We start from the raw sequence: 14,516 nt of genomic DNA, 5'->3' as shown, positions 1-14,516 counted from the left end.
TTCCTGCTGCAAAGCTGAGTCTATCCAGCTCCTTTCTCTCGAAGGAGCAAGTAATCCAATACAAGGACCTTAAAATCAACAGTTACCTTTCTAAACTCAGAAAACATGTGAAAAACAAATATATCACAGTTTTATTGCTGGTCTTACTTATGAAGCTGGCACATTACATGAGATCTCCTTGGAATGGGAAACAAGATAAAAATCTAGAATGAAGAAGCTGAATAACTTTCCAGCTGTTTTTATATTATTTTTTTATAAATGTAACTTTTATTTCTATTTTTTAATTAATTAATTTATTTTTGGCTGTGTTGGGTCTTCGTTGCTGCGCGTGGGCTTTCTCTAGTTGCGGCGAGCAGGGGCTACTCTTCGTTGCGGTGCGTGGGCTTCTCATCGTGGTGGCTTCTCATTGTGGAGCACGGGCTCTAGGCACGCGGGCTTCAGGAGTTGTGGCACGCAGGCTTAGTTGCTCTGCAGCACGTGGGATCTTCCCGGACCAGGGATCGAACCCGTGTCCCCTGCATTGGCAGGCGGATTCTTAACCACTGTGCCACCAGGGAAGTCCTGTTTTTATATTAGTGCTTAAATCAATCAGCATATTTATTTCCTACAAAAGGACGGTAGAAGATGGGTCATTAGCTGGGGAGGTAAGATATAGGGACAAACCTAAACCAAACCAAAACAACAACAACAACAAAATCCTTAGTTGTTTTCATTGTTTTGTTTTAAGTGTTATGAATTCCCTGACCATCCGGCATATAAATGATCAAATGGAAGTACCGAAACACAGTTCCACAGAAGTTTTTAATGGCGTAAAAAAAGTAAAAGTTGACTGTATCAATCACCATTCATTCTAAAACCCCTGGATCTAGTTCCCCTAGTTCTCTTACTTTTGCTTATATTGAGTTCAGAAATCTTAGGACTTCAGTACAAGGTCATCTTTTTTGGCCTGGTCTGTTTTATATTAAAATAATTAATTCTTTTCATAGTTAAGGCTGAGTCTCAAACTTTAAAGCTCTTTGAACAAATGGTTTCAGAATAGGAATTCCAAATAGAAATTATTTCATTTTGGATATCTATAGCAATTTGTCATTTAAAATTTATTTTATGAGTTAGGTTTTCAGATAATAAAGATTTATGATTTGTTCCTATTATCAGAAGAAAGCACATAGTTATTTCATCCTTCAAGTGCTACCAGATATTAAATTTAATACACACTGCAGTGTAAACTAATAAGAGAAAATACGTGCAAATGTAGTATTTTTTTCCCCAATGCACTGCCGTTCTCATCTAATTTGGGACTTTAAAAATGAAAATAATAATGAGACTATCTCAATTTATCAAGCCTGAGACTGATTTTTTTTTTTTTTCAGTTTACTGAAAATTGTTGATTTGGTCTTGCTAAAAGGAAGAAATGGTTCTTTCAGTTCAAAAATTGGCAGAATCAAGGTAATCCCTTAAAGTATGCTTGTGATTTGGCTGTTTGTGTGTCGGTGGCGATTACCCTTGATTTACAAGACACACACACACTCAGCCTTCCCAATCATCTGCAAGACTTTTAGACTGCCTCTCTTCCTCTGGCATTTGCCAGTTAAATTAGCATTATATATATAATATATATAAATATAACGCTGCTATGATAGAATTTCTGGGAACACCAGGCAGAGAAAAGTAGTGAAAGATTGGTAATTCCTGATTCCCACTTTCAGGTGTTTGTGATCTTCTGTACCAACCCATGCTGTCTGTTTAAGGAGTGTCTCCTTATTTTCCTGAGCCCCATGGGATACAGGCTAGTTACAAAGGTTGGAGGGAGGAGTGTGGTATAAGGCTGTAATGGTGATATAGGGTATTTTCCTTACCTGCAGTAAAGGATTGGTGTAGATGAGAAAGTGTAAAATGTTTTGGAACCTTACCTTCTCTTCCCACCCACCAACCGTATACCTCCTTCTATTCCTCTCCTTTCAGGGCTTCCTATCAATTTGAATTTCAAATTATCTGGAAGAGTTAAGCATCATTCATTCATTAATGATTCATTCATTCATTCAGAAGCCTCATTAAATAATATGAATTACTTAAACAATCAGATCGGTACCTAGCTAAATAGTTGTTAACCAATGGTAAATGGGAATTTTGATTTGGTGGAAATTTGTAGATATTAGAACACCTGAGTTTGATGAAGGCTGGCTAAGCAATAGGAAAAAATGAAGGTTGCAAGGGAGTGAGAAAGGGTGTTGGGAGGCCATCAAAGATAAAATGTCAGATTTTGGTATGGGCTTCTAATGGGAATGGTATAGAAGCTTGCAAACTGGGTCTAGTGTTTCTAGGCCGATCCAGTGTTTCCAGTTTGTCCTGTTATCTTCTCAGCTAATTTCTCTTCCCCTTCTGAGAGGAGGGGGAGGAGGAGGAGGAGGAGGAGGAAAAGGAGATTTGTGCTTAGGCTCACCTAGGTGGTACTGTGTAGTACTCATGGGGTATTCCTATTCACTGTTATTTTAGAAGACATCTAGGTTTGCTACTCACAATTTTAATTAAAAAATTAAATCAGTAGTGAGAAATTTTGGAGAACTAGCCAGGTTCTAACACTAACCAGCTGACCCTACACTATGCCTAGATAGCTTTTTGGTTTTCACCTGTAAAATGAAGAGGAAATAGAGTCTCTTCTTTTAATCTCTTAAAAGCTCTTTCAGCTAATAACCTTAGATACCTTATTACATAAACTTTGAACTATGTGCTAAAGTTTTTGTTAGCGATTTGCTATGGACTGAATTGTGTCCCCACAATATTCATATGTTGAAACCCTAACCCCTAATGTGACTGTATTTGGAGATAGGGCCAATAATGAGATAATTAAGGTTAAATGAGGTCATAAGGATGGGGCTGTGATACAATAGGATTAGTGTCCTTTTAAGAGATATTAAGAGAGCTCATGTGGATGCTTGCTCTCCTTCTGAAGCTCAGAGGAAAGGCCATGCAAAGACTAAGCAGCCATCTACAAGCCAGGAAGAGCACTCTCAGAAGCAGAACCGTACTGGAACTTTTATCTCCGACTTCCTATCCTCCAGAACTGTGAGAAAATTAATTTCTGTTGTTTAAACCACCTTGTCTGTGCTATTTTGTTATGGCAGCTCGAACAGACTAATATAGGATTTAACCATAATTGAGTATATTTTTACAAATTGAATCAGTTGTTTATGTAGTCTGGAAATGAGATATATAGCTTGTTTGTGTTGAAATAGGACATGAAAGGTTTTAACCTGGTTGTGGAGGGAAGACTGCCATTTCTGTGTTTCTCTGAGGTTCTAGATACTGTGGAATTATGGTATTGAGTTGGATGTTATGAGTAATACAGTTGGATTTTTTGAACAAAGTTGGTGAGGAACCTGAGTTCAGTTGAAGAGCGACCATTATTTGATGACAGAAGAAAAGAACGAAGCTAGAGGACTTCTCTCTTTTCCTGTATCTACCTACAATATAAATAACTTTGTTGAATACCCCTGTTACAGTAATTAGTATATTGGTGGGGACTGACATTGTGTTGTTAATGTTACCGCCTACAGATCTCCTTCTAAAGAAGAGCAAATTGCCAGAGTAGGGGCTTGCTAATGTCTAAGCGTATTTTTAACCTGTATTTGCCTTGGTATGGCAGGGGAGATAGGAGTTATGGTTTAAAAATTAAGTAAATACACCTTTTTCATAGTTGTTCCCCTCTCCCACAAACATATTTCTAATCTTTCCTGGTCTGCAGCAATAGAATAGTCTCAGAAGGGGGGCATAGGAAGTGGCATGCAGCTTAGACTGGGGAGCATCCTGCTCAGATTTACATTGCTTTTCTGGACTTTTGCTGATTCCGTGCAACTACATTTCCCCTGAGAGCTACTATTGACCTGATAGTACTGGCTGCCAGTTGGCAGGGAAGATTTACCTAGATTAGGTGGTTATTTCCTGTTCCTGTCTACAGACTTGGAAAAATGGAGAGAGTTTACTTTCCTCCAAACATTTCTCAGAACATAGTGGCACAAACTGTTCAGAAGTGGGGAAATTCCTTAAAAAGCTATGTCTGGTTACCTTCAGATAAACATTTCCATTAATATTTCATTTCATTTTGAGCCCCTTTTTGGTTTGTAGTATTTCTTCAATATATATAGGTAGCCTCAAACCATACGGTAAAAGTATTTTCCAAAAACATTCACTTTTTGTCTTACTATGAACTGTTTTCCTTATTTCCTTGTCATTGAGTAATCAGCTCCTCTCAACAGGCTCAAATCCCTTTTTCTACTTTGATCTGTCTCCGGTTATGCTGATGTCTTATGTCCTTTTGTGAACTCATACATGTTTTAATAAGAACATTTAAGAATGAAGTTGCCTATTTCTTCCCTCTGTGTGTTGGGAAAAGAAAAACCTTTGTTGCTATGTTTAGATGATATGTATTGAGTGTTCCCATAATCATTGCCCTGTGTAAAGTAGTTATCGCACACAAGATACAATCTCTCATGCTCCGTGGTGTTTGTTCTGTTTCAGTCTACTTTAAAATGCTTAACTTCCTAAGTTCTTTTCCCCATTAAGTATTGCTTTTAGATATTTTGGGTTTTTTAAATTTCCATATACATGTTCTTTATAAAAGACATTGGATGGGCATTTGCAAATGAAAACTTAGAGTCCCAGATTTTGAAGGAATAGTTTTATTCTGTCTACTAAAAGTCTGATTTCTTCCATCTTCAGGCATCTGTCCTAAACACAGTGGGGTTGTCAAGTAGCAATCCCTCCCATCTTTGACACAGATACTTCCCTGCAATACCAACCCCCAAAGAGGATGTTTCCTGGGGCAGGTAAGGAACAGGGAGAGTACAGATGATTCTGTATCTGCTCTACCTCTTATGAGGGCTCTTGAGAACATATACTCAACAGTGCCTAAAATTCATAGAATGTTAAATCTGGAAGAGACAATAACAAGTTATCAAGACTGGCAGACTACTTCCTGGTCCCTGAAAGTGTTGTGTACTTTTACATCTTATTATGGAGTGCCTGGCAAAATGCAGCTTATCCTCTAGCACCCTACCCTCTGAGTGAATCATCCCTTCATCAGTCATAGCATAGCCTAACAAGAAACTGTGTATAATTTCTCCCACTATGTGTTTGAATGCCCTCCCACACATTTCATAGTGTAGTGTTTAATGGTGTTCTTTTTTTATTTACTCTACAAATTTTGAATGTTTGCTTGAATAGACAGGATTATAGTAAGAATGGCGTACATATCTATTTTAGTGGGATAAACAAGAGGCTTGAAGCTAAAGTACTTGTAAATGACTTCCATGTTTTTGATAGGAAATGAATTCACTCATACTTTTTCAGGTTTCCACTCAAGTCACTGAGGAAGAGAATATACAACTTAGTTCTGTGTTATTGAGAAACCATCAATGGTATTTTAAAGACATGTTATATATATATATATATATGTATATATATGTGTTACAGTATGATTCACTTTGTTCTGAATCTGCCAAGGGACCTGTCTTACACACAGCTCTTTTGTATAGACATTGCTATGGGCAAGGATTGACCTCTTACTGTCCATTTACTGGTTGCTGACGTTGACTCTACCAAATTAGAAGGTGAAAAATGAAGAGGTGAAATTCATCTTTAAAGATAACGTGTGTGAATTTTAGGATACTAGTATTTGTATGAGTAATAGAAGAATTGGTGAGAAAGTGATCCCATCTAATACTTATCTTCCTGATCAACTACTAGTCAGGAGCAATTAGAGAAAAATTTCAGCTGGAGCATTAGAATCCTGTCTCAAGTTATAAGATAGTATTTATGATGTAGAAAGCAAAACAAAAACAAAAAACCCTGGGATTTACCTTTTGCTTTTTATTTTAGGGCCTTTAGTGTCGGTCATCCGGCATGTGAATACTAACATTGACAAAACTTGGCCTTGTACTTAGTCATCTTTTTCAATGCCTCTGGGCATTTGGCTCTTGGAAGGAGGTAATTCCTTGTTCCCTGTTCCCTGGTTTGCATTATTTATTTGGGAACCTGTCTGCCATTGTGGTTACTTGTCAGAACACAGCATAATTTAAATGTTCAAGGTGGGTGATTGAAGTACTTGAGCTTTTTCCCCAACTGCTGATGACTGATTAGAGAGTACTTTAAATAAAGAATGTGTTCTCCAACTTAACAGCATATTATAAGAGATATATGACATACGGTATATCCCCCCCAAATTTTAATATTTAGAAAGCAGAAATGTATTATATTTTACCAATAATACTGTGAATACTCATATTAACAGGAACCATCCCCAACTGTAGGGTATTAATCTTTTTACAAAATGTCCTAAAATGTATAAATTAATTTATCTCATAAAATCTGACAAAGTTGCTTCTGTTTAGAAAGGAATTGCTTTTAAACGTAACCATTAATTGAGACTGTCAGTGCTTTGCTGCAGAATCCAAACATCTACTGTATTAAACTTCATTTAAAACTATATTACCCTTCTTAAAACAACAACAGTCAAAACAACTAAATTATTTTCTTGTTGCCATTTTATTACAATTGATATTTTGATGTTTGATGATTGTATTTATTGGCAATAATTTTATCTGAAAATTAAGATAAACTTTCTGGTTTCAGAGTATTACTTTGTTAATATTTGCTGTTGTCCTTCACCTCTCCAAACCCTACTCATTCTTTTAGGCCAAGCTGAAGATGAACAAACTCACTGAAATTTTCTCCTATCCCAGCAGCTTAATTTATGGCATTTTGGACATGGCTTATAGCACTTACTTCCTTTTGCCTTGTGTTAGTTAGCTGTAAACATGCCCTCCTCCTGTACTGGCTCCCAGAGAGCAAAGACTATGTTTTAGGCAACTGTGTATCTCCAGTAGCACCTTTCACAGTGCTTTGCACACCTCCCCCCCATACATTCAGTAAGTATTTATTAAATCTGTTTATTTTTTTCCCCTGATTTTCTAGACTAGACTTAGGAATCAATCAGTGACTTGAGGTTTAAATGAGGAATGAGGTAGTAATGGCTCTGTAGTCAAGATTGGCCAGGTTTGAGTTCCTACTTCATGATGTATTAACTGTGGGACTGCCTCATCTGTAAGATAGGAATGTTAGTAATAGTATCAGCCTCCTAGAGTTGTTGATGAGGATTAACATAGATAATCTGTTAAAACCACTTATTGGGCTTTCTGACATATAGAATACATTCAGTACAGCATAGCTATAATTGTTGCTAAATGCAGTCCTACTGGGCTAGATGCTAAGCCCCCGAGGGCCTGTCTTCTGGTCTTTATAGCTCAGGCACCTAACCTTGATATAGTAAATATTCAACAAATACTTCTTTTAATTGAATTGATTGATTTACCCTATTTTTATCTTCCATTACAGCCCACTGTTTGTAACATGGAAGATTGGTCGAGACAAAAGATTGCGTGGATGCATAGGTACTTTTTCTGCCATGAATTTGCATTCAGGACTCAGGGAGTACACACTTACCAGGTGAAGACCAATTTTTGTTACCTCTGCTTCTACATTTTAAAAAAAAAGAAAAAACTTACGAAACTTGAACCTGATACTTTAACTCCTTTTTCTTTCCTGAACTGTCAACGTTCTTGACTCCTTTCATGTCAGACTTTTTTCTTCTCTTTGACCATTTGCCTTGTCTCTGATAAAATGTTATTGATATATATTATCATAACATAAAATACTGTGATTACATGTATTCTGCCATAGATGTCTTAAAGTGTTTTTTTTTTTTCTTTCAGTGGCCATCTTATTTTGTATAACTTGAAAATCAATGACCAAATATCTATGGGTTACTTAAATGTATTATTTCCATCATAATAGTCATTGTGTCTTCTTTGTTAGGCTTTAAAAAAATTGTTGATGTCTATTCCATCTCACACGTTTTGTTACACTTTTATGTACTTTTGGAATTGAAGGGAGAACCTAAGAAGAAAGTGATGCAACAGCCTGGCAGCATAATCATTCACATTCACACTTTACCCAGAATTAATTGCAGCTTACTTATTTTGTTTCATCCAACACAAGGACAAAGTAATGAATGCCTCATTACAGTTGTTAAGACTTTGTTCTTAATTTCTGAACTCACAAAAAGCTATCTAGCATGCCATCAGATTTTTTTGGTTCAAGCTTAGATTTCTAGCAAATTGTGTTCCAAAATTATTTCAAAAGAGGAAAATTCCTTAAATAATAAGCTATTAGCAAAGGAATTTCCTGTTTTTGTTCATATTTCAGGGTGATTATCTGATACAGTTTCTATAGTTGTAATATGCACAGTGTCTGTCCAACAAGAAATTGGTCCCTGCTGACTATTGGTACTTGTGGCAAGTTGCTCAATCTCCAATAGATAAAGTAGTAATTATAGTACTTTGTTCTACATACTTAATAGGAGTATTAGGGAGATGTCAGGGGAATGAAGTAATAATCAGTCACTACTTTGCTTCAGGATTAATGTTGTGGAAGATTCATTATTTTACTATAGAATTGCACAAATGCTGCTCATGGCACCAGTTAATAAAATGCTGGCAACTGAGTTTAGTATTCTTATATTTGAAGGTGTAGCTCACAGCTACAGGATTTTCTTAGCTTACGCTGAAGCCCAGAAAGAAAAGGAAAGGCTTGGAGGGTCATGTTCATTCTTAGATTTTCACAGGTATTTATTAGAAATGGGGTTTTTGGACTTGATTAAATAATAATTAGGCAGAAAGGGGGTTGAAACACACATTCTGGAAATAACTACAACTTACTAAAGATAGTACAGTTATAAGTCTAGGCATGTTAGATTTTTTTTTTTCCCTGACACAAAATACCATGGACTCATTTTGGGACTTTAGCGAATTCTGCCAGGACAGGTGCATATGAAATTACATTTGAAATAGCTAATCAAAGGCAATTTATTATATATTTCCTAAAATAAGTTGTTATGAGGAATACCAGTTCCTTGGTATTGCTTGATAAAAGAGTTCTATGGCCAAATAAATTTTGGGAACACGAGTTAAACAAATTTAAACAGCTCTGCTCACTGCAGGGTTTCTCAGAACCTTTTATGTTAATAGTGTGGTGAATCTCTGAGGGATACAGAATGCAGCATTTCCCAGACTTTTTTGACTACAGAACCCTTTTATCCTCCCACCCTCGTGTCTTATGCCATTAGTGCTCCAAGGAACACATTTTCAGAAACAGAAGTATGTTATAAAATTACCATTTTTCCTTATAGTTGGGGAGCCTGAATTGATAGTATAGAAAACCTTTGTACTTTCAAGTGAAATTGTGGCAGAAATCCCGGTATCAAATATTATATACTTTAGAAATCCTTAGTGGTAGTAACTATAGTAGCAATTTGTTTTTACTTAAAATATGAAATTCTTTTGCCTACATTGATAAAAAGGGATGAAAATATCCAATTTTTCTGGACTTGTGAATCTGTCTCCTAGGGCAATTACCAGAAGAATTATAGTATATTTTTTCTGACAATAATATGATTCTGAATGAATCATTCAAATAGTTGGACTTAGAAATTTGCCTACATTTGTATTTGTATTTGTACATATACAGGTGTAGTCTATGGCTCTTCCTGTTTACTTTTCAGCTTTTTTCCCCATGTTTCTCTACAATTTCCTGAAATTGTATACAGCACATTAGAGAGATATGTGTGTTTGTGTGTGTATATACACATATATGTACCTGGTCTTATCATTTTTGTTTGGCTTCATTTCTTTTGCTTAATATGATAATAAGAATGAAGTTATTTGGAAGAGACGAACAAACAAAACAAGTCTTAAAATATACAGTTGCTCTTTTTTCTGGATTCATTTTAGAGTCAAAACTGTGGCATCATTTTAAAAAGTTGCAGTATAATGTTTTTCAGTCCCATAGGGCACTTATCATTTCTACATGCTGTTGTTATTAGTGGTATTAATAGCTATCATTTACTAAGAAGTTACTACATGTCAGACACTGCAGAGGAGCCTTTATATGCATGGTCCTCACGACAACTCTTAGGTATTAATATCCACATTTTAAAAATGAGGAAACTGAGATTTAGATTTAACTAATTTAACTAATACACCCACTCACACATCTAGTAAGTGGTAGAAACAGGATTCAGACCCAGGCCATCTGACTGCAAAGTCCAAGCTCTTAACTACTACATTTAAGATAAGATAAAATAAAATTTTCTGAGAATATATGTTTTGTAGCTTCATGGTGAAAATAATGAACTTGAAAGCAGGTTCCTATAAATTGTTTAATCATGGGTCAATAATTCTTCAAAAATTCTAGTTAGCAGTTAAGACTGAAATTTTAGAACATTATTTTAAATTCCAGAAAACCCATAGATGGGATCATAAAAAGTATATAACTCAGGGTTGCATAGACTAGTCAGAAGAAAATTGACTTGGATTAATACTGTAGAAAAGGATAATGCTTATTACAAAAATGTACTACTCTATGGTATGAAATTGTGTCCTTTGGCTACATGTAAATAATGGATTAGACTTCAAGAGGAATACAATTCTTCTGAACATAATAGTTGGTGATTCTTGGAGTCTGGTCTTAAAACCTATAAATCATAAAACTTATAAATGGAATCAAATGAACTTAGGGTATTTGGGATAAAAGGGAAGGAGAGAGCAAAACAAAAAATAAACAGTGAAATTAAAGACTCATCAGGTATAGGTGTCTTTTTAAAAAAAATTAGGATATCTGGTTACTCACTGTCTTCATCTGTGACTAGATAATTATTCAGTTTTCATAATGTTACCCAGCTATACTCTTTATTTTTTATTGTAAAATATGCATACCATAACATTTACCACTTTAACCAATTTTAAGTGTATAATTCTGTGGCCCTAAGTACATTCACATTGATGTGCAACCATCCACCATAAATACCCAGAACTTTTTCATCTTCCCCAACCGAAACTCTGTACCCACTGAACACCAACTCCCCATTTCCCCTACCCCCAGCCCCTGACAGCCATCATTCTACTTTGTCTCTATGAATTTAACTCTTCTAGGTACTTCACAAAAGTGGGATCATACAGTACTTGTCCTTTTGTGACTGGCTCATTTTCATTTGGCATAATGTCTTCAAGGTGCATCCATGTTGTAGCATGTGTTAGAATATCCTTCCTTTTTAAGGCTGAATAATATTCTACTGTATGTATCTACCACACTTTGTTTGTCCATTCATCCATGCATGGAAACTTGGGTGGCTTCTACTTTTTGACTATTGCACATAATGCTGCTATGAACATGGGCACGCAAAAATCCGTATGAGTACCCTTTCTTTTTTAAAAAGCTAACCATTTTATAGAGGATAATGATCTAGTTTGTTTGTGGTCCCTTAATCTCTAAAACCTAAATGTAAAAAATGACCAGGTACTTTTTAAATGAAATGCCTATCCTGGATTAAGTTTTTATGTATAAATATACTGTTTTAAAATTAAAATACTTGTCATAGTCAAGTTTTATGTTCTCCTAATTGAAATTTTGATTTATTGTAGACTGGAATAAGACCTTATAAGTAGGCTGAGGATTTCTCCCAATTGTAAAAATACATAGTTTCTGTGTAGGTAGCAGGAAGACTTTGTGAGAGTTACCACATCGAACTGTTAAGTAGACTATTATTTCCTTGACCTGAGTAAAAGCAGGAAAGGTTAGAGCAAATAAGAAGCAGGATGGAGAGCTCAGAATTACTGATAGAAGTTTATCCATGGTGAAATTAAAGGTCACAGATTAGTGTATTTATTAGTGGTCAAAACTTCAAGGTAGAAATATTCTTTGTCCCACTTGAAAAAGAATAATGTCTAGTACTCATCAAGCTAGTTGCATTAGTGGCTTTTACATGTTAGAAAGCAAAGACAAATTTGTTTCCTCTCTTTTAGTACTTAGATTATATAGTTTTATAAAGAGTAGAATTACAATTAATGTAGATGAACACAAACATCTCAGTCAAAGAAAATTCCTTAAAATCTTGGTTAATAATTTTCCAGTGAAGTGTAGGTCTATTTCTTTTTTTTTTTTTAATATCTTTATTGGAGTATAATTGCTTTACAATGGTGTGTTAGTTTCTGCTTTATAACAAAGTGAATCAGTTATATATATACATATGTTCCCATATCTCTTCCTTCTTGCGTCTCCCTCCCTCCCACCCTCCCTATCCCACCCCTCTAGGTGGTCACAAAGCACCGAGCTGATCTCCCTGTGCTATGCGGCTGCTTCCCACTAGCTATCTGTTTTACGTTTGGTAGTGTATATATGTCCATGCCACTCTCTCATTTTGTCACAGCTTACCCTTCCCCCTCCCCATATCCTCAAGTCCATTCTCTAGTAGGTCTGTGTCTTTATTCCCGTCTTACCCCTAGGTTCTTCATGACTGGTCACAAAGCACCGAGCTGATCTCCCTGTGCTATGCCCCACTAGCCCACTAGCTATCTATTTTACGTTTGGTAGTGTATATATGTCCATGCCACTCTCTCACTTTGTCACAGCTTACCCTTCTCCCTCCCCATATCCTCAAGTCCATTCTCTAGTAGGTCTGTGTCTTTATTCCCGTCTTACCCCTAGGTTCTTCATGACCTTTTCTTAGATTCCCTGTATATGTGTTAGCATACGGTATTTGTTTTTCTCTTTCTGACTTACTTCACTCTGTGTGACAGACTCTAGGTCCATCCACCTCACTACAAATATCTCAATTTCATTTCTTTTTATGGCTGAGTAATATTCCATTGTATTAGATCTATTTCTTTATGTAAATTCAAGTTGATAGTAATTTTTCTAGAATATGTAAGTGATTAATAGATGTGTTCTTATTTCATCAAACAGGAATACGGCCTATCATCACGCTTGAAAGACTGTCTTTCCTTTCTTCCCCTTTACTTGGTTGTTCTTAGACGTCTTGGCAGTGAAATAATTATGCAGGTGCAGGCAGTGTCTGGAGCTTGATTCAGAACTATGCCACTTTGTTGCACTGCTTAATTCTGAGAAAATAGTAAGGGAGGTTTGTTCTTTCTAGGGAATAGGGTGACCACATAAAAGGTGATGTGTTTTTTTGTGTGTGTGAGAGTGAGGTAAGGGTGTGTGTGTGTGTGTGTGTGTGTGTGTGTGTGTGTGTGTGTGTGTGTAGGGGGGATGAGGGAGAGAGGATGATTGTTTGTTTACATGTTACAAATGTTCACTTACTATTAGGCTTTTTGGGATACTGCAAATAGCTAACAGACCTACTTTATTACTTTCAAAGGTCCTGGCTAGATTGGGTACTTTTGGGTAACTAGATTCATTGTAAACCAAGTTTACTTTTATATTTTGGTGTTGTAATCTGGCATTTTTCTAAAGCAGTATGAGTGTAAAACCACTGAAAGCAGCATAATTATATTTTCTGCCTCAGGGCGGACTATTTTGTGATTATTCTTTGTCTTGATTATTTTAGGTAACTAGACTTGGCTCACTGTGAATAATTAGTTTAAGCAAGCTCCCCCTACTCCTCATGGTAATATCAGCCAGATTGATTTTTCTTATGAAAAGCAAAGCTGTACATGAGTCACTCACTTTTGACTGTACACTCTTGTCAGCGAAGCTCATTCTGGAGATGTTAAGGCCAGACTGTTTTTGGCAAGTGTCTGCGGCAAGGCTCCTGGCTAAAGTATGCCTTTTGGAGGGAGAAATTAGATCTATCAAAAACACTATGCAAAATTAATTATCTTAATTTACAATCTACATCTTGTTGCCTTTTACAAAAGGTGGCATGGCTTGAGTCCTAAAAGGTATACCTAATTTGTTAGTTTCAGTGTATAAATTACCAAATGAGAAATTAAATGTTTGTCAGATTTCATAAGCATTTAATTTGAGGTGTAGTTTGGAGCCTAGATTGTCGCATGCCTTTTACTCGAAATTATCCATAGAATAGCACAGCTAAATATAATCTGTGGAGTCCTGGAATCTTGATTTTAGCTGCTAGCTTAATGCACTCCTTCATTATCCCGTGGTTGTGCTAATTTGCAGAGATGTGGCCAAAAACTGGCCAGGAGAAACCAAAGAGTAAGAACCATTCCCAGTATGGGTGATGACTCCTGAGTTACAGAGAACTATCTGAATTCATATAGCACCTACTGCCACAGAAATTAAGTGTAGTGAGTATATCAGATTCTAATTCCTTATCACATCTTTCAGATTTTCAGAGTCTCTACTTGGAATCCCTATGCTGCTTTGATTAAGAGCCACAGGCACAATGCCTTTGGGTAGAAAATCTGAAAAAGGTGAAGGTGTGAGAGAAGCTGAAAACGGGGTTTTGCCCTGTCAGAGCTCTTGGTTTCTGTGTTTCATAAGGAGAGGGTGAACTACAGGAAATTGACCCTATTCTTTTTTTTTTTTTTAACATCTTTTTTGGAGTATAATTGCTTTACAGTGGTGCGCTAGTTTCCGCCCTACAACAAAATGAATCAGCTGTATATACACATACGTTCCCCTATCTCCTCCCTCTTGCGTCTCCC

The 14,516-nt window shown here is 36.2% G+C and overlaps 1 protein-coding gene across 3 annotated transcripts in view; it reads left to right on the top strand.

Moving 5' to 3' along the window:
* AMMECR1 (AMMECR nuclear protein 1) overlaps positions 1-14,516 on the top strand; it is a 226,322-nt gene that overhangs the window by 163,948 nt on the left and 47,858 nt on the right. For 2 of the 3 annotated variants that reach the window (XM_007466292.1, XM_007466294.1), the window contains one exon: positions 7,390-7,500. The exons of the other annotated variant lie outside the window; for it this stretch is intronic. In XM_007466292.1, coding sequence (XP_007466354.1) covers positions 7,390-7,500 — 111 coding nt within the window. The remainder of the gene's footprint in view (positions 1-7,389; positions 7,501-14,516) is intronic. 3 annotated transcript variants of the gene reach the window in all.

This window comes from Lipotes vexillifer, unplaced genomic scaffold, assembly GCF_000442215.2.
Source record: "Lipotes vexillifer unplaced genomic scaffold, Lipotes_vexillifer_v1.1 scaffold298, whole genome shotgun sequence".
NCBI classification, from domain to species: Eukaryota; Metazoa; Chordata; class Mammalia; order Artiodactyla; family Lipotidae; genus Lipotes; species Lipotes vexillifer.
Note: the sequence above shows the minus strand (reverse complement) of the source record. Positions and strands in the feature narration are given on the sequence as shown.